This window comes from Chionomys nivalis, chromosome 3 (genome assembly GCF_950005125.1).
Source record: "Chionomys nivalis chromosome 3, mChiNiv1.1, whole genome shotgun sequence".
In the NCBI taxonomy this organism is placed as follows: Eukaryota; Metazoa; Chordata; class Mammalia; order Rodentia; family Cricetidae; genus Chionomys; species Chionomys nivalis.
The window spans coordinates 91,091,074-91,111,594 of NC_080088.1; the positions used below are offsets into that span (position 1 = coordinate 91,091,074).

At 50.4% G+C, this 20,521-nt stretch overlaps 1 protein-coding gene across 1 annotated transcript in view; it reads right to left on the minus strand.

The window, feature by feature from the left end:
- Sdk1 (sidekick cell adhesion molecule 1) overlaps nt 1-20,521 on the minus strand; it is a 975,668-nt gene that overhangs the window by 9,834 nt on the left and 945,313 nt on the right. The window contains exons 41-44 of the mRNA XM_057765703.1: nt 11,765-11,929; nt 9,003-9,140; nt 5,753-5,879; nt 440-569 (exon numbers count right to left, since the gene is read on the minus strand). Coding sequence (XP_057621686.1) covers nt 440-569; nt 5,753-5,879; nt 9,003-9,140; nt 11,765-11,929 — 560 coding nt within the window. The remainder of the gene's footprint in view (nt 1-439; nt 570-5,752; nt 5,880-9,002; nt 9,141-11,764; nt 11,930-20,521) is intronic.

A 20,521-nucleotide genomic window follows, 5' to 3' on the forward strand; every position in this document is an offset into this window, starting at 1 on the left:
ACACTCACCTCTCTGCTTCCTGACTGTGGACGCCATGTGACCAGCGGCCTCATGTTTCCCGCTGCCATGCTTTCCCACAGTGAAGGACTGTGTGCCCTCAGACTGTGAGCCAAACACACCCTGCTCTCCTGAAGCTGCTCTCTCGGGTTTTTGACACAGCAGTGAGAGGAGGAATACAGCCAATTGCCTGACTTGGATGGAACCTTTCTTGGGTCTGTTGATGCCTCCCTATCTGTGTGAATAGACATTGTTTCCTTTCTACCTGGGAAAAGCCATACGACCACTCGGATTTTTGTGCTTCCTTCTTCTACAGCCTACCATCAGCTCTGCCCACCCCACGGGGCGACTGTGAGACCCAAATGAGATGACCTATGTTGAGGAATGAGCAGGCCCAGAAGCAAGTATGGTGGTCAGGGCTCCGAAGCCCGGCGGCACTGACCTCGGACTCTGACCCGTCCACCGACTTCTCCTGGAGGTTCACGCTCTCCGTCAGCACAGCGCCGTTGTACTGGTTGCAGATGTCCTCGTCGGAGTAGTGCAGACCTCCAGGGCTTGGTCGGGGCGGGGATCTACAACAGGACGACATCACGAGTTACTCTGGACACAGGACAGAGCCCCGCAGGTGGGGCTCCTAAGCCGCTCATGTGGGAACAAGGAGGACAGCACCCCCAAGGGCTTCATGTTATGGCTGAGGTAGAACTCCAAGCACTGAGCTCCTGTAGGCTTCAGGGGCTGTGCAAGGTCAGGCCACTAGGAACAAGCTGTTTTGGCTAAGTGGAGCTTTCAACAAGAAGGGCACGTGGGGTTTGGGTCAGCAGGAGACGCAGGGCACACGGAGGAAGGATATACATGCTGGCCAGGGCTGAGGGCGAATTTATGGGGAAGTGGTCTGACACATCAGGATGGAACTGCGGATAGTCTCCTGAGGTTGAGGATGAGTGGGATTAGGAAAGCCCACTAGCCTGGGCTTCCACTCTGTGGGGTTCAGCACACAAAGCTGGGCCCAAGGGCAAGACTTTGAGGCATTAGCCTTTAAAGATTGACAGATTCTTAGCCCAATCACTGCTTCCTATAATACCCAGGCCATAGCTGCAGGCAGAGCCGTGTCTGGTTTGTAACTAGTGGGATACAAGGGTGACTGTGGTCACAGTATGTCATACAGAAAGGGTGGAGCTGTCAATTCCATTTGTTACAATCACGTAGCATTGTATGAAGGCAGCCCTCTTGACCACCAGGAGATAGAATGTAAAGCGTGGCCGCTCTTTGGTGTGTATTGTGCACATGTGTGCGTCTGCATATCTGCATGCGTGTGGATGGACATTTGGAGGTCAGGGGTTGATGTCAAGTATCTTCCGCAATAGCTCTCCACTTTGTGTGGCAGGGTCTCTGGCTGAACCCAGAGCTCACTGATTCAGCTATTCTTGCTAATCAGCTGGCCCCAGGGATCCTCTGTTTCCATCTCCTGAGTGCTGGGGTCACAGGCAGGCAGTCATCAAGCCTGCCTGGCTTTCACTGAGTTCTGGAGATCTGAATTCCAGTACACGCAGGCACACACACACACGCACGCGCACATACAAACACACACATCTTACAAGGTTTTAAATGACTTTATGATTTTCTGTTGGGCTCCATCCACAGCTGTCCCCAGCTGCATGCAGCCCATGGGCAGCAAAAGAGACAGACCTGAAAAGAACTCCGGCTGGCTTTGTGGGAAGAAACATCCTGTGAGTGACCTCTGTGGCAGGGGACTAGGGGGAGCCCCCAGTCTATGGTAGAAAGGGGCCAGCTGTAAGTCATGGGTGGGGGGGCAAACAGACACATTCTGCCAAGAGCTGGAGCGAGCTTAGAAGGGAATTCTGGCCTATTGGAGCCTCATCTGAGAAAACAGCCCAGTGACATGAGGACTATGGCCCAGGGCGGCCCTAGCAGGAGACCACCCAGGCGGGGCAATCTCCACCTCTGATATGTGTTATACTAAGGTCATTTGTCACACGGCAATAGAAAGCAAACACACTTCAGTTTCGACTTCCTGTCCTGCTCCTTTTTATTATCTTTAGCAATGATTTCCATGTTTGCATGTCTGCGTACATGCGTTTGTATGAGTGTACCTGCATACAGAAGGCTGTAGGTGATGTCAGGGGTCTTCTTCGATTGCCCTCACTTTCTGTATTGAGATAGGGTCTCTCAATTGAACCAAGAGCTCGCAGCTAAGGCTAATTTGGCTAGCTATCTGGCTCCAGTGACCCTTTGCCTCTGCCTCCAGAGACCTGGGATTACAGGGAGGCCACCATCCTTGTCTGGTATTGACATGGGTTCTGAATTCAGGTCCCAGTACTTTCATGGCAGGTGCTTTAAGCCCTGAGCCATCTCTCCCGCTCCCTTGGTTTCTTTACTGAGATGGAGACATAGCTTGGGGGAGAATCTCTTCTTAGCATGGATAACTTGTTCAATGGGTCAGAATCTAGCCCATCTTCTCCATCCTGGGGCCGTTCCGTGGTCCCTGTGACTGTAGTCAGCTAGATGGGCAAGGTACATTCTGGGAGGCGCTCCTTACATTCAGGACCTCCAGGCTGAGGATGTGGGCAAAGCTGAGGGGTGGCTGCCGATAGGTGACCCTTCCCACTATGATGGGGACAGTCAGCCTCGGTGACCGAGCATGGGAAAGTCCTATTCCCAGTGAGTCTGGCATCCTGGCCATTACAACTCCCTTGGGGTAGGCTCTGCCATAGTTTTCCCAGGGAAGCCCAAGGGAGGTTCAAGGGCCTCTTCATTTTTTAACGTGTATGTCTGTGTGCTTACAGGTGCATGTGCCATGGCATATGTGTGGCGGTCTGAGGCCACCTTGCAGCAGCTGGTTCTCTTCTTCTACCCTGTGAGCCCCAGGAATTGAGCTTGGGTCATCAGGCTGACCTTTACCTGCTGAGCCATCTTACTGAACTCTGGGCCTCCACTTTCCCCACCTCAAAAATGATTTATTTTCAGATAGACTCATTTGTCATCTAACCATTTAGAGGAATCTTTCTTCTTTTTTAATCTAAGACACTACAAGGGAAGCAGGCGCTGCTTGACCAGAGAGCTTTGAACCAATTGTGCCTCTCCTAAAATTTTCTTATTTGTATGTGTGTGTTATGCATGAGTACATACATGTGATACATGCATACATGTATGTGAATGCATGTGGAGGACAGAGGTTGATCACTCTACACCTTAGTTTTAAGGTAGAGTATGATAGCAATTTGGCTAAATTGGCAGGCAAGGGAGCCCCAAGAATCGCCCAACTCTACTCCCGCAATGTTGGGGTTACAGACATGCGCCATGATGCCCAGCTTTTTATATGAGTGATGGGGCTCTATACTCGGGTTCATGCTTGCATGGCAGGCATTTAACCCAGTGGGCTATCACCCTAGTCTCTGTTATTTTTCTTTGAGACAGAGTCCTACCATGTAGACCAGGCTGGCTTCCAATGGGCAATTCTCCTACCTGGGCCCTGAGATGACAGGCCTGTGTCACCATGGCTGGGTCTAGGCCTCATTTTAAAGGTATGTGAGACTTCAGCTAAAGGGAGCAGTCGAGGTGACCCGTGTAACCTACCAGCCTTGTTCTTGGGGCTCTGCGAACATGCAGATACACTATAAACAGCCCTTGTCCCTTTGTTCCCTTAAACCTGTGGACTTGGGGCTGTTAAGGTGAGAATAAATGACTATTTTTCCCTTCTGGCTCAATCTGGTTTTGTCTGTGGCTCTCTGTGGGCTTGTGATGGGACCTGACCCTGTGAGAAAGTTCAGGACTCTCAGAGAGGCCAACTGTCGTGGATGAACGTATGAAGCCCAGCGAGCCCTTTCCTCCCCAGGACTATGTGAGCATGGAGCAGCTGAGCCGGGACCCTCTGGCTCTCAGGTCACCAGTGTCACAGCTGTGCTCTCTGACGGCCAAGTGACAAGGTGGCACGTGGCTCCGAACACACGGATGTGAACTGAAGAGCTGACCTCAGCTCTGCAGAAACTACCTCAGTGCCTGAGGCTCAGACGCCTGGGCATTCATTGTCCACACCACCCTTCCAAACTCTCACTCCCCTGAGCTCTCACACAAAACTATGGCTCCCGAGTTGGGCCAGGGAACCTCACAAATCTAAGAGGCAATGTGGGTCTGTCCCTATCTATAGCCCTCTGAGGCTGCTTGGACATCGGGTGGCTGGAGGACTCATAGTCTCCTTTGTCCAGGTAGTGGAAGTGGAGAGACTGGAAAAGGCTTTCTTGTTCTGTACTAGGAATTGAACCCAGGACCCCATGCACACGATAGCATACCCTATGATGCCACACTGAGTCATATACCCAGTTGCGCACCGGCGGACTCTAGCTAAATGCACTACTAATGACTTCCCTAGCCCTCACTGGGCAGGGAATTCTAGGCTTATGCTCAACTATTGGGCTATAATCCTCAGCCCTCTCCTTATTTCGAGACAGGGTCTTACTCTATTCCCAAGGCTGGATTTGAACTCGCTCCATAGCCCAGGCAGGCCTTAACCTTGCAATTCTCCTGCCTCAGCATCCTGAGTGGCTGGGATGAGAGGTCTGCTTCAGTGGGCCCTTCTGGAAAGATTTCCTCATCCGTCACCTACACATTCTAGCCCACATTTGTAACAGTTCCCCTGGGAGCCACAAGATGTCCATATTTCTCTTGGTGGGGGACTCCTAGGGGACATTCCTTTGTGGGCCAGGACCTTCCAACTTTACCACAAAATAATTTCCCGTTTATGTAGTAGGCACAGGAACTTGACCCACAGAGGACTGCTTATCCTTGGACTACGGGCCTCAAGGCTGTGCTTCTCAGGAGTGGAGACAGACTTGTAGCAGGACGTGGGACACAGCAGTGACTTTTTAAAGTCCCCTGTGACAAGCCCCTCTTGGTCTGGAAGTTCTGTGATGACCTTTTCAAGTTTCTCTGACTCAACAGGGAAACCTTGACTCTCAGTAGACAGGTGAAATGGAAAGAGGGGACTGGGTACCACTAGTTTCCACTTCCTGTCCTAAAGAAGGTAGTGTGTGTGTGGGTGTGTGGGGGGGGTGTCTGTGTGCTCTGGATTGCAGCCAAGAGGATGAGCAGCTAGGACCCCCTTACTCCAGAGATAGAGGTCAGCTTAGTCAGCTCTGGGTCTCAGTACCCTTCAAACAATTCAAGGCCCCCGAGTGGCGGAGGACACAAGCGTCCCTTAGGCATGATGAGTTTGTCACTGTAAGTTTGGCAGACGATAGATCAACCGAGCTTTCGGTTTGCCTTGTTGAGTCTCACTGCAGCAAAAAGCAGACTCATATTGAAACTGGCTCTGTGAGACGATGCGCCCTCAACGTGGAAAACCCTATGATTTGTTACTTGGGGAAGACACTCCCCCAGATCTGCATATAGATGCTCATGCATGTGGCCATAAGCACGTGTGTGTGTGTGTGTGTAAGTGTGTGAGTGCAATTGTGCACATTCTAGGGCACACATGTGGAGGTCAGAGGACAACTTCTGGTGTTGGTCCTTGCCTTCTACCACATTTGACACAGGGGCTCTGTTTGCGGCTACGCACACCAGGCTAGCTGACCCATGAGCCTCTAGGGGTTCTCTGGTCTCTATCTCCCATCACATAGGAGCGCAGGAGTTACAGACAGATTCACATTGCTTTGCTGTATATGGAATTTGTTTGGTGGGTGCCTGTGGCTAGGGAACACATGCCAGGCATTCGGCCTTCAGTGGCTCAGTGGCCTCCTACCTGGTTCCATTCTTTTTTGAGAAGGTGCTTTTGACATTGAGGTGGCGACTGTTGAGCTCCAAGGCAGCAAACCCTCCGTTATCCAGGGTCACTGACTCTTCCATGTTGGAGATGCCCTTACCTAGAGCTGAAGGGGAAAGCAGCATAGTCTTAGTAATGTGTCCGCTGCGGTGACACAGGGGCGGCTCAGTCAACACCACCAGCCCCTGTGCTCCTGTCAGATGTGACCCCAGAATCACCCGGCATCGGCCTCAGCTAGAGAGGCAGTCAGAGCCGAGCTGAGGAGCGAAGCTACGTGCCTTGCAGCACTGGAGCAGAAGAGCGATATTAGCATTTCAGTGTTTATCTTGCCCGATGCCAAAATGCCAGCATCCTTGCCAATATTTTATGAAAATGTGCTCAGAATGCATACCCTTATTAAAAGTCAGGAAAGTTTCACAAGCCACAAAATTAAAAGACTCACAATCATGTAATGAAATTGAAAGTAAAAAGCAGGCTTATATGGGTAAGATGGGTGAAGAAAGGGTTTCCTTTAAGTGAGAAAGATGTCCCAAATGGACAGTGGTGATGGCTGCCTCTGTCTTTGCATTAACCGCTGAATTGTAGGCTTTTAAGTACATCTACAAATGTGTATCTGTGAGGGTTAAACTTTACAAACTATTAGTCACTTATTTGGTATGTCTCTGTGGGTATGAATGTTACAGCGCCTGCGTGGAGGTCGGAGGACAACTTTCAGGAGTTGAGTCAGGTCCTGGGAATTGAACTCAGGTCTTCAGGCTTGGCAGCAGGTGCCTCTACCTTCTGAGTCATCTCTCAGTCTTGCTTGACAATTTATTGGAATTTGGAATCACCCAAGAGATAAACCTCTGATCATGTCTGTGGAGGGTTTTCTAGATTAGGTTAACACCTACATAACATTAGGATTATAGACACGGGTATTGCCATGCCCTAGATTTTACAAGGGAGTTAGGGATTTGAACTCAGATCTTTATGCTTGTACAGCAAGCACTCTTACTCACTGAGCCATCCCTCCAGCCTCCATCCGGGAAGCTTGCACTAACACATTTACTTGGGAGCTGGGACTCTGTCTTCTACCTTCCAATGTGGGCTGAGTGAGTCTTTGAAGGTGAGGATTTTATCTAGCATGTTCCTCACTATCCTGCTGACTCTAGGACAGTGTTACCCACCCCCAAGACATGGTAAAGGTATATGTTTGTCCTGTGAGGATTCCCTGCACCGGGTACCCTGCACCTTCCATGTGGCAGGATGCTGAGACTTACAAGACCTTAGAGCCAGTGCGGTAAATTGATGCTAAATTTGCCTCTGCTCAGAGATGTGATGATGGGTGCTGGGCTAGCAGGGACACAATGAGAGGGGCTAACAGGCTCTTGCTAGGAAACAACCAAGGATATGAAAGGCTTAAATTCCGCACCCCAAGTCACCTTCTGGGAGACAAGCCCCAATCTCAGGCTTCAATTATAATGTTAAATCTAGGGGGAGGCTGGGTATTGGAAGGTGCCAGTCTGATGTGTCTAGTGTGCTTTCCAGATGGAAGAGGAGAGAGAGGCATGGGAAGACTTCATGCTATTGTGTATCTGCATTAACTCACTAAAATGACATGCCATTCATACTCTGCAAATCCCAGAGGAATAAAATCTGATTTACAAACCCTTGTTAGAAGTGAATTTATACAGAAAAGAAAAGGAATGAACCCTTCCTTGCAGGGATGGATTCCTAGCGTCTGGGCGATTTAGGCGCTCTATCTCCTTAACCCCTCCAGCAGCACTGATGCCTGGCAGGAGTCCCCAGGGGACTAGCATGGCTGTGATCTCCATTAACAGATCTACAACCCTTCAGCAAGGACAGTAGCCTGGTAGCTGTAGTGTGTGTGTGTGTGTGTGTGTAGCCAGAGGCCAGAGGTCAGCCTGGGGTACCAACTTTTTTTTTTTTTTTTTTGAGGCAGGGTCTCTCACTGGGACCTGGGGCTTACAGATCAAGCTAGGATGGTCAGGGAGCCCCCAGCCATCCACCTGTCTCCACTCCAGGTCCAACTTTTTCTACATGAGTGTTGGGGATCTATCTCTGGTCATCATGTTTACAGTCGGTACTTTCCCAACTGAGTTACCTCCCCAGCCCCGTTGTGTTCTTTGGCTCAGCCATGGCTCTGATAACGGCTGCTAGGTGGGGGACTGGGGGTGAGGGTGGGGACCAGAATCCCGCAGAGGTAAAGCTCTTTTCTAGTTATGCTAAGAAGCAGTTGTACTGGTCATTATGAGGATTCTAAGAATTGAGGACAATAAAGAGCATCCATGTGAAGTGTGTGGAGATGTGTTCTCATCTTGTGTAGCATTGTGGGGTCCGTGCAGCATCCATAGGCTGACCCTCACACCATCCTGCTCTGCTCCTCTTCCTCAAGATGCAACCATAGCATTGCCTTTGAGAAACATGCCTCCACTGGCCTTCTCCTGACCTCCATGTCTAAGAAGCCGCACCACATGAGCGTCCCTGTGGCTGCCTTCATCCCCCGCCTACGTGTTTATTTCTTTAATGATGATGATCAATCCAACAGCATACGTGCGCAGATGGGGGGTGTCGCCGGCTCAGTGCTGAGCATGGAGCTCTGCTGACCAGGAGGGAACTGACCCCTCAGAGGGGATTTGGAGGGGATGGAAAGTATATGAAAGAGGGTCTTTCCTAGGAAATTTCCATCACACTCAGTGAGCTTATCCCAAATACCCGAGGTGGGTCCCAGTTTATCCCTGTATCAGAGGGGCTGGGATGAGATTTTTCTTTTTTAACACTCATTCTTTCTAGTCAGGTTTAAAAACATGAGCACATAACAGTAACGGGGTGTGGGAAGGAAGATTCAGAGAACCCAGCAAGTCCAACACCATGGGTAAGACACATGGCTAATATAAGGGGGCAGAAACTGTATCTCCAGCCTGGAGTTCTTTTCTTGGTTGGCTAGTGCTTGGGATGAAGTTTAGAGACTCTGGCATGCTGAGAGAGTACTCTACCACTGAGCCACATTGCAGCCCCTCACTGGGGGATTCTAGGCAGGTGCTCTACCACTGAGCCACACCCCAGCCCTCACTGGGGCATTCTAGGCAGCTCTACCACTGAGACACTTATTTCCCTAATATTTATGCAGTGTTAAAGGAGACCTTGGTAGATCTAGCAGAGAAACCAAATGTTAGCCCTCATGTCCAAATGCCAGATCACTGTGGGGAAACAGAGGCAGATGTCATACCTGTACCACAGTTCTTGTACTTCTTGCTTTGCCCATGCAGGACCAGTGCGAAGACCACCAGGAGGACAAGGAGCAGGCTGGAGAGCGCCATCACCAGCAGGAACCACCACTCCTCATAAAACGGGGCTTCAGCTTGTGCTGCGGAAAAGACCATACAGGATGAGGCTCCACAGTGACTCCTGACAGCCATCTCCCTAGAACCTGGCAGCATGGAAGAGGAGCTTCCAGTCAGGGCTGTCACAGCCCAGCACATGCTCTTCTGGGAACTCACATCATAGCAGCTGTGGGAATCCACACTCAGGAATTTTTTTGCTTTCCCTATGGAATCAAGCTTGGGCATCTGTGCCTTTAACTCTCAACTTGGTAGGATCTAGAATCAGCCCAGGAGCCTCTGTGGCACTGTAAGGGGTCATCAGATTGGTCAGGTTAACTGATGAGGGCAGAAGACCCATCTTAACTGTGGGTGTCACCATTCCCTGGCTGGGAGCCTAGGCTGTATGTAGTGTTTTGAATAAAAATGACCCCACAGGCCATAAGAGTGGCCTTTTTGGAGTAGGTGTGGCTTTGTTAGAGGAAGTGTGTCATTGGGGGGTGGACTTTGAGGTCTCAAAGGCTCAAGCCAGGCCCCACGTCTCACTGTCTCTTCCTGCTGCCTGTACATCCCGATGTAGAACTCTCAGCTACCTCTCCAGCACCGTGTCTGCCGGCATGCCACCATGCTCCCCACCATGATGACAATGGACTGAACCTCCTGAAACTGTAAACCAGTCCCAATTAAACGTTTTCCTCTATAAGAGTTGCCGTGGTCATGGTGGCCCTTCACAGCAATAGAAACCCTAACTAAGATATTATTTAAATGAAGAAAGGGAGTTGGGTGTGCATTTGCTGCTCTCTGCTTCTCTGTTGTCAATGTGCTGTGATCAGCTGCCTCATGCTCCTGACTCCATCACTTCCGTACCATGATGGACTGCACCACTGAGCTGGGAGCCAGAACAAACTGTTTCTCCCTTAAGCTGTCTTTGTCAGGACAACAGGAAGAGAAACTAGGGCAGGATGGATGTATGCCAGACTTCCCCCTCCCACTCGTGACCTCACCCTTGAGAACATCCGTCATGCCTCTCCTAATCCTACCTATTTGGAAACGCTGACATAAAGGGCTACCCTGCTTCTCCTCCATGGCCCAGCCTTCCCACAAATGCTGTGTGCTTTGCTTCATTACATCGTTGATCTCACCGGCAACCTGGTCCCAACCATCTTCATCATTCTCTACTCTCTTATCCCCGCGTTGGAGAAATCTACTTGGATGGATTTACCCCGCCCCACACACCTCTTCTTCTGGCTCCCCTTGGTGACAAACAAGGTAATGGCTGACCTCTCAATGTCTCTGGATTTGACGCCACTGGGCATATTTAGCTACCCGTTAGCCTCCTCCACTGGTCTAGGAGCCCCTGAAGCCTGGGGTTGTGTGCTATTTTATGTTCCTAGCAAAACTGAGCTGAACTATGGGCTTTGTGTTAGAACCTACTTTAGAGCCATCTATTCAAAAATGCTTTGTGTAAAAGCTGCTTGGGCGAAGGGTATGCACACGCCCTCCTTCCTGTTTGTTCTATTCTGTTCCTGAAGAGAGAAAAATGTCCTCTCTACAGGTGCTGGGACTATAGGCCCCCACTCCTGCCTTTCAGGGCTGTCCCTGTGAGTTGGTTAAATGGTACCGAGGGCCCTAAATGATGAACCTCTTAAGGCAGAGCCGGGGGTCTGTCTCCAGCTGCCAAAACCTGCAGAAAACACTTAGACCGTCACATTAAGTATCTCATTGGCTGGATGACGAATGAGTGCATGCTGGGAATAAAGGGGAAATTGGCTTTGGATAATGGCACACCACAGGGCTTCTCAGGCGATGACAGTGTTCTGAGTCTGAAGGATGTACGTGGGGTGTCTGGCTGTGCATTCAGTATCTCAGAGCAAGTTCTGTGACTCTCAGGCTGGCCACCCAGGAGTGCCGGCCAGTTCTGCCTCTTGGCAGGGAGGAGAGGCCTCAGCTGTCCTATGGAGAGTTCTCATCCCAGGGTTTGGGTCCTGATGCAAGGCCAGTGGCTGACGGAGGCTAGCATTTCTGAAGGTTGTCACGAACTGACTGTGGTTCAGATGGCAGCCATGGCTCGCTTGGATGCTGTGGGATCTCAGAAATGTTTGTGGATGATGCTCCAGGGAAGAAATGAGGGAGCTGCATTCTGTCTGCTGTCTGCTGTGTGGGGTTCAAGGCCATGAGGGCACGAAGCTCTTCACACCAGTTCTTCACAGAACCAGCAGTGTTTTATATCCTTTTCTGTGTGTGTGTGGTGTAGGCCAGAGAGGTCAGCTGCAGAGAGGTCAACAGCAGGTGTCATCCTCAGGAACACCACCCATCTCCTTTTTTTTTTTTTTTTTTTTAGCATGGCCCTGGAGCTCACAGATCAGGCCCCAGGGACCCTCTCTCTGCCTACGCAGAGCAGAGACTGCAAGTGCTTGCTGCCACCTTGTCTGTACAGTGTCCTTGACTCAATGTTTGGGGCTCTGCTTGAGGAAGGCAGTCCAAGGGAGAAGCTACAGAGTACAATCTACACCGTGCTCCCACTGCCATCTGCAACAGCTCCTCCATCCCAGTGGAGGGCAGGTCAGCCTCTCAGCTCCTCCCCTCTCCTCTCCCGTGATGAGTGCTTCTGCTTCATGCTCCTGCCTTTTGGAGAAAGGACAGCTCCCCTCATGCGTCCTGAAGGGCTTACCTGACACAGCTGTGGAAGGACGGCTGGGTTCCCCAAAGCCAGCCTGGTTCACGGCCACTACCCGGAACTCGTAGGTCACCCCTTGCCGCAGCTTGTCCAGGCCCACGGTGTACGAGGTGGCGCTCCGGGGAATGTCCTTTGCAAACATGTCCCATAAGCCTTCATCTGCAAGAGGAATCAGAGATGGAGAAGAGGTCAGGGCAGCTCTTCTGGAGATGAGTCCTAGGCTCCTGGCTGCCCGCCTGCCTGGCTGGCCAGCTCACAGGTGCCCAGGACAGGGCATCTGGTGCCAGCCCCAGAGGCTGGAGAGGACCGCGGGTGGAGAGGCGTGTCTCCTTGATCAGCAAATCCCCAGAGTAGCGAGCAGGGCGTGATCATGTCTTTATTTGTTGTTACACTTATTTACTTTGTGTATGGGTATGGACATGCCATGGGCACATGTGGAGATCAAGGGACAACTTGTGGGACGTCATTCTTCCACCATGTGAGCTCTGGTACCAAACGGGTCCCGAGGCATGACCGAATCATCTCACCACTCGGGAGTGGCATCTTCTTATCTCTCTCCTCCTTATCATATTCTCATGGGTTCTAGGTTTCCCCTGGTTTCCCACTTGATGTCACCTTAGGGACCCTGGCTCCCTTTTGGTTTGCTGCTTTCCCTGCCTGTGCTACACACCCCATCGCTGACCCTTTAGATCCCATTCTTGACCTACAGACAACTCCACCTGGGCGCTAGCTGGTCACCAGCTGGCTTGCACTCATTTCGGGTCCCAACCCTGTTCTGACTGGAAGCAAAAGCCAGCCAGCTGGGCAAGGGGACAGTTTGAGGCATAGCTTCCTTTCTCACTGCTGCCTCCACTGTGGTGGTGCACGGTGTCTCCATGCACTGTGGACAGAATGGACATCTGTGCTCCTGGACTGGCTGTCATCCCTCTATCTGCGGTTCGTCTCTTTCAGAGCAAAATGCTGGATTATGCAGGAAATGCGGGCCTGGTACATGGTTGGGGGTAATACCATTAGAGCTCAATGCCCTCTGCTGGGACTGAGACCCTGGTTTCTATCTGGAAGGCCACTTCCCAGATGAAGATATCTTAGCAATGCCCAGGGTCTTGAGCGCCTGCAGTGTCAGGCCCGCCCTAAATGCAGAGGGGGTGTTTTACTTACATCACAACTGCTAGGGAGCAAACTCGGCAGTGCTTCGTGGCCGAGGCACCATCCCAGCGCCTCACTGAAGGTTTCTAGGCAGGTGCGCTACTGCCAAGTTCTGCCCCAGCCTGACTCTTTAGTCAATGGTCTGGCACTACCACTACACATTTTTTTTTTTTTAAGATTTTGTATTCTGGACAGATGCTTGCAAATCCATGCTCTCAGTAATATTCACAATGCCAGAAGGTAGAAACTACCCAAGTGACCCATGAACAGACAAAGGGCTAAACAAAACACTGCATGTTCACACAACGGAAAATTACTCCGCTTTCAGAATGAAGGGATTCTGACAGTAAGCATGGATGCTGAGGACCAGATGCCCAGTGAAGTCAGTCAGTCATAAAGGACCACATACTGCACAATGTTGTTTAGATAAAATCCTCGGGGTTGTTTAAGTGCTGGAGACAGAATGTGGAACGGTGGGTTCCGGGGGGGGGGGAGAGGGGGAGGGTCTGGGTTTCCAAGATGGAAGGTGGCGATGGAGACACAGCACCATGAAGTTACTCAAAGTTACTGAGCTGTGCACTGAATAAGGCTAAGGTGTGGCTGGGGAGGTGGCTCGGGGATAAATGGTTTGCTGTGTAAGTTTGGGGACCTAAGTTCGATTCCCAGCTGGCACACACAATTCTCAGAGCTGGGTAGGCAGAGACAGGAGGATCCTTAGTTCTCGGTGGCCAGTCAGTTTGACCTAATGAGTGAGTTCCAGCTAGAGAGAGATTGCGGAGAGTGACTGAGGAATGACGTCTGAGGGTGTCTCTGTCCTCCACGGGGACACACCACACCCACCCACACCCACACCCACACACATACACACACCACACCCACACACATACACACACCCATACACATACGCATATACACACACACATACACATACATACACACACCACACAAACACACACCAACACACACAGTGACTTTTCTTTTATACATAGTTTTCCACTGTAGGTAAATACTAAATTTATGTAAATTCTGATATTTAGGAAAATGCAAATAAGATCAAAGCCAGAAAATATCTTATGTAGAAAAGGAGAAAAAGGCAAATGGCTTTGATTCCACAGTACCAACCAACAGAGCGAAGGAAACACAGCCAGTGAAATTGGTCACGGTGACACAAGCTCTCACATGGTGGAGGCGGGGCGATCAGAAGTTCAAGTCATCCTTGGCTTCATGGCAAGTTCTAGGCTAGCCTGGGCTACATGGAGGCCATGTTTTAACAATAACAACAATAACGCACTAAAAACCCAAAGTACTGTGGCTGAACAAACTCTGTACTACATAGCCCAGGTTCTGTCATTGGCTGTGTGACCTCAGGCAGAGCACTCACCCTCTCCGGGACTTGTCAATCAAACGGTGATAACATAGGCACGTCCCTGTAGGCCTGCCTTGAGGATTCAATATGTTTTTATTTATAACGTGCTTAGCACATTGCTTCACACGCAGTCAGCGCAATGTGAGTGATTGCAAATAAAATATAAATAATTCCCCAAGGAGGCTTCTGCTAAAAGGTGGGTGCGGAGCCTGAACTGTTCCCATGATGTAGAAAAGTCCTTCCCAAGTTCAGTTTCCTCTTAGAGGCAGAGGTATGCAGGACTTGGAAAAGCCAGCGACCGGCGGGGGGGGGGGGGGAGTAGGGGTGGCGGGGGGAGAGCTCAATGAATATACATGTGCACACACCCTCTGTTTTTATGCCTGGGAGTGATGGGAAATGAAACCTCGCCACACCTCCTTCACAGAGGATGCTCTCGGATGGATCAGCCCATCGGTAAACAGGAGGAGATTGCTCGTGTATGAGTCTGTGTTTGCTCAGGGTTGAGACTTTGCCCTGGCGAGGCCCCGATAGTCACAGGTTAATGAATGAGGTGATGCTGATGGTTTCAAAGGCAGCAGCAGAGGCCTTTAATCACACAGCCTTGTGATTTATTCCTACATACTCACGTCGTGGGTTGTTGCTCACCAGGAGACCCGTTGGGGGTGGCAATGTTACTACGCAAACTATAGCGTAGGTGGTCCCTCCCCTTCCCCCAAATAACAAGGTTTATGTGCACAGAATGAATGTCACTGTGGTTTAGGCATTTTTTTTTTAAAGTTTTGTTTTATTTGAGGTATGTGTAAGTATTTATGTGAATTATACATACCATATGTGCAGGTGCCTTTGGCATCCAGAAGAGGGCACTGGCTCTCCCGGAGCTGGAATTAGAGGCAGCTGGGAGCTGCCTGAAATAGATGCCGGGAACCGAAATCGGTCCTTTCTAAGAGTAGCAAGCGATCTTAACCCTGAGCCACCTTTCCAGCCCTGGTTTATATTTCTTATGTGAATTTTGCTTAAGAACGGCCCGGAGTCATAGCACATTAATACACCTGGCCTGCAGAGCGCCGGAGCCCTCTGATGTTTCCTTGTCCTCCTACAAAGATTCAGGGCCCACTCTGTGGTGGGATGCTCCTCTGCCCCTCAGGGCTCAGGAAACTCTGTGCTCACAGGCTGTGTACAGTCTAGGACAGGAGGGAGGGGGAAAGCAAGGGCATGCCCCCTCCCTCCCTCCCCCCGCTCCCCTCGCCACATTCCAGGAAGTGGCAGCTGTTCCACCCTCAGCTTCCAGAGTGTATGCTCGGTTTACTTCACTGTGTATACCCCAAGGCTCTGGAATTTTTAAAGAATTAAACAAACATTGGTTCTTATCATCTATCCACCCACCTACCCATCAACCTACACATATATACCCATCCCCCACAACCCACCCATCCATCCATCATCCACCCATCCACTCAACTGCCCACCCATCCATCTACTCATCCTTACCCAGTCCCTCATCTGGGCACCTATGCACTGACTCAGCCACCCCATCCATCTAGTCATCAGCCCACTCCCCACGTATGCACTCCTTCACCTATCCACCTATCAGCCCACCTACCAACCCATTGGTCCATCCACCCATTCACTCAGCCACGTGCCCATCCACGTTTGTATCCACCCATTCCTCATACACGCACCTGCTCACCAACTCACCCATACATCTACCCATTCTCCCACGTGCCCATCTATGCACCATTCAGCCACTTACACACCCACCCATCTCTCTGCCCACCAACATAACCACCCCCCAACCATTCACTCACTCATCCACCCACCCATCTACTCACCCCGCCAGGCAGCCATCTTTGCTTCCCATAGTCTCTTCAAGGCCCCAACTCCAACAGTCTTTCCAGAAATAACAATTACCCCTATTTTCTTCATGCTTAGCTCCAAGGCCCTAAATGCTGAATGCGTTGTGGCATGTTTTCAGCTAAAAAGATAATGCTATGCTATCAGAGTCTAAACATAGAAGAAATACAGGCTTACAAAACTGGGTGTTGTTCAAAACCACTGAAGCTAGATGAGAGCCCCGGAGCCTGGAGGATTTCCATTGCGTCTGAGGTCTGAACACCTTTGTGCTGAGCTCTCTCGGCGTCCTCTGCATTCATGCTTACTTAATATTCTCCTGTTGCTGGGGACACACACGATGTTCCCTGCTCCTATCGTCACCCAAAGACCACATTTTACTTTAAGAGCTCTGTCATAGCTCCAGGAGCTCTGTGCACTTTTTATAAAAAAAATTTTAAAATATTGATATAGAATCTCAACACAGAGCGATTTATTCCGCAATCCACTTACACTCAAAAATGGGGGAGGGTGCCAAGATTATTTCCTTCGGAATTAACAGAAGAAAATGTTTGCATCTTTTATTTTGCTTAATTCTGCTTTCTAAAATTAGCATGTCATACTTGGATTATAATTCACTGGGCTATTTATCCACGCCAATATTTACATGGTGATCTCCAGTGGCGGGGGAAGGGAGACTGACCAAAAAAAAAAAAAAAAAAAAAAACAAAAAACAACAAAAAACAAAACTTGGCATCTGTGAGAGCGGCCACTGTTCCCCAACTGTGGGCTGTTTTTCTCATTTTTATTATGCTGCTAAATATCTCAATAAATCAGTGATGGAGAAAATACCTCCACAAATTTGTGAGAACTATAACATTACAGAACTATTAACAATAATGAGATTTGTGCCACTGATTTTCCTTGTATCGAGAAGCTCCCCAGTGCCTGGACTTTCATCTCAATCACAACAGGCGAGGACAGCGTGACTGTGTTTGCCACAAGGAAACCCTGGGCACTGAGTGCAAGTGACCCCCTTGTCCTCACCACAGGCAAGCTGGGACGTCATCGCATGTCACACACAAGGCCAGGTCTCTACTGGCTGATCCTGGACGATGGATCCTGGGCCAATTCCTGGGTGATTGGTCCCCTGGGTGACTGATTTGTCTCCTGGTTGACTCACTGGTCCCTTGAGCAACTGATTCATCTCCTGGGTAACTGATCAGTCCCCAGGGAAACTGGTCTCTGGGTGACAGATCCCCTAGGTCTCTTGGATGATCCCTGGGTGATTAGCACGTGTCTGACTGATCTCCTGCCTAACCCCCAGTTGCCTGGTCTTCTGCGAATGTCACAAGGTAACAGCCACGGGTGACCTTTGATTTTTGGTGACCGATTCCCTGAATGGCTAACCTTCTGGGTGGTGACTGATACCCTAGATAACTAATCCTTGCATGCCTGGTTCTCAAATGGCTGATCCCTGGTGAATAATTGACAGATCCTCAGGCGACTGACGCCTGGATAATCCTCCCGAACTGACTTCCCCATGACGTAACCCCGGGGAACTGATTCCTGGATCATCCATCTCCTTTCTTGGTGCACTTTCAGAGAAAGTCTGCCTCGAGGTCTTAAGACAGCAAGGAAGCACCAGGACATGGATGCTGCAACTGTTCCTAAGCAAGCATCACTGTCACCACAGTCCTAACAGCCCACAGAGATGGTGGAACTGCGGACCTCAGCTCTCTGCAATGGTGTTCCTTAGAGAAGACGGGCTCTGTGATTTTCCTCCTCCATTGTGTTGTTTACCCAAAGAAAGAGAATGGAGACCCTAAAAACAGATGGCTCTTCCCGTACAAACACATCTACTGTCAAAGGCTATGCTTGTGTTCAGAGGATGAAATCAGATTTTATCCCTCAACGCCGTCAGCTCCCAGCCCCAATGTAAGGAATGCGTTTGTTCCCTGTGCTATCCCATCTTTTCTAAACCAGGAGAGAGCCCAATGCAGCATGACCAAGGGGCCTTCGCTGGAAGTATCCCTCCAACGCCCAGGCATAAGCGCTTGTAGGTACCAGGGCAGACGGCATGCCAATACAAAAGTTTGATTTCACAGCAAATTAAACAGGGTCTCCACGCTGAATGAAACCGCCACTCACTACCGAGAACGCGGGTTCCGGTAACTCACGAAGCCAACAGCCTGACCGCCAGCCTGCAGCGCCAAGCGAGTGGACACCTGACAGTCATTTATTTCTTAAGCGCTGCCGTTTCTCTCTGTATAAATGGTCAAGCTAGGAGGTGAGGTTTAAACAACAGGCTGAATACAGCTGCTAATAAAAATGTCTTTTGTCTGGTCCTTGCCCAGGGTTACAGACAGCACTTGGTGCAAGTCTCATGGCAGGGATGGCCAACGAAGGAGACTGACTCAGGGGAGGAGGAGGACACCCAGGCATTTGGTGGGAGGAGGAGGAGGGGAGAGCAGCATGAGGCATAGCCCCTGCTGAGCTCCACATGCTATACCTGCTGACACAGATCTCAAACCTTCAAAGGATATGACTATTCATTCATTTATTTAATATGCCTGTGCATGTGTGCATGTGTAGGCCAGAGAAAACCTCGGGTGTCAATCCTCAGGTACTATCCCCCTTGGTTTTTGAGGCAGGGTCTCTTGATGGCCTGTGACTTGCTGACTCGGCTGACTATCCAGAGAGCCCCAGGGATCAGCCCATCCCTGGATCCCCAGCACTGGGATTCAAGCACGCATCATGGTGTCTGGTTTTACTGAGCGTAGGTTCCAGGGATCAAACTCAGGCCCTCATACTTGCAGGGCAAGCGTTGTATCAGCTGAGCCATCTCTTCAGCTCTGTACTAGTTTATTGTCAAAACAGGGTCTCCCTCTGTAGCCTGGGATGACCTAGAATTCACCATCCTCCTGCCTCATCCTCTGGCATGCCGAGAAGACCAGCCTGCGCCACTATGCCCAGCTTGGAGATATTGGTATTCTTCCTGGTTCAGCTCAAACTCGCCTCGCCAAGAACTGACAATAAACACTACGAATGCGAAAGGACTTGGGGTGCACCCAGGAGGGCTGAGGGTGGAGAGGTCCCTGGCCCCTCGCCTGATGGCTAAAGCATCATCTGTGAAAACAGCAATACAATGTCTGCCTGCCTTGGGTGCGTCCTAAATATATATTTCATGGATGTTTTGGAGAGGAAAGTATATTTATAGTGCCTTTAGTGCCATTCCAGTGTATTGTGTAAATATGTAAATTAGGCTCTGAGAGCTACACAGCAAAATGCCTTGGAATAATTTGCGTAAATAAATCATCCGCGTCTGCCCACCGCATAGCTGCTTTCCCAGCGCCTTCTGCGACACAATTCCAGGGGAGGCTCACTCACAATTTAGAGAAATGAACCAGCTGGTTAGCCGTCCTGGCAGGGCTCGATGGCCGTGTCCTCAGGCCACACTCAGGAACCACCCTCTCTGGAATAGGAGATTCTTTGACTTAGCCCAATGTGACTGTCATTAGCTACCATTGGGTACAACAGTCATGGGCTCTTCAGCGAAATCGTCAGGGGTGAAGACAGGGATGGGGACACATGGAGACAGTGTTGATGGGATTGTCTTCAAGAGGGCCGGCAGGGATGTGGCCGGGCAGGAATGTATCAGGGTGAATAGACCATTTGGGCTACAGGATGCCTACTGCTGAGTGTCTCTGTCCCCCCCTAGATGCTAGGCAGGCAGGGCTCTGCTAAACCAGGGCTCCGCCCCGAGAAGGCCTTGCCAGGGAGCTTCAGTGGAGAAAATGAGAAGATACAGTGTTTAATGGTTTGTGTAATGAGGCCTGAAATAGATGACAGCTGAGATCCAGAGGCCCCTGGGTCCCAGCAAGGTGTTTAAATATTGACAATCTATAAAAGCCCGCATACCGCTGTGAGCTGTGGCTGGCCTGCGTTGCAGAGGGGACCAGGCACCATGCTGCGTTTTATTTTTCCAATAAAAAGCCCTGGCCCAGCAGCCCACCATGGTCAGTCAGCGAGATCCACAAGGGGACATGGGTGACAACTGTCTTCCAGTGTCAGAGGCAAGATAGCAGCGAAAGTCAACTCTGAACATAGAGTCACTACAGGGAGTTGGTTAGCTGTCTCCGGTGCTGTGGAGAGGACCAAATGACCACAGAAGGCCCCAGAACCTTCACTGACTTGAGAACCTGTCTAGAGCTGGCCAGTGCCTTGTCCCTCATATGTCATCTAGGGCCCCAGTTCAGCAAGCTGGAGCCAAAGAATTTCCTCCGTCCGTCCGTCCGTCCGTCCGTCCGTCCCTCCCTCCCTCCCTGCATCTTGCCCTCCTTCCTGCCCTCTCTTAGTGTTTTCATTCTTTGACAATTTCATATCTTACCAAATTTTCCCACTGCCCTCTA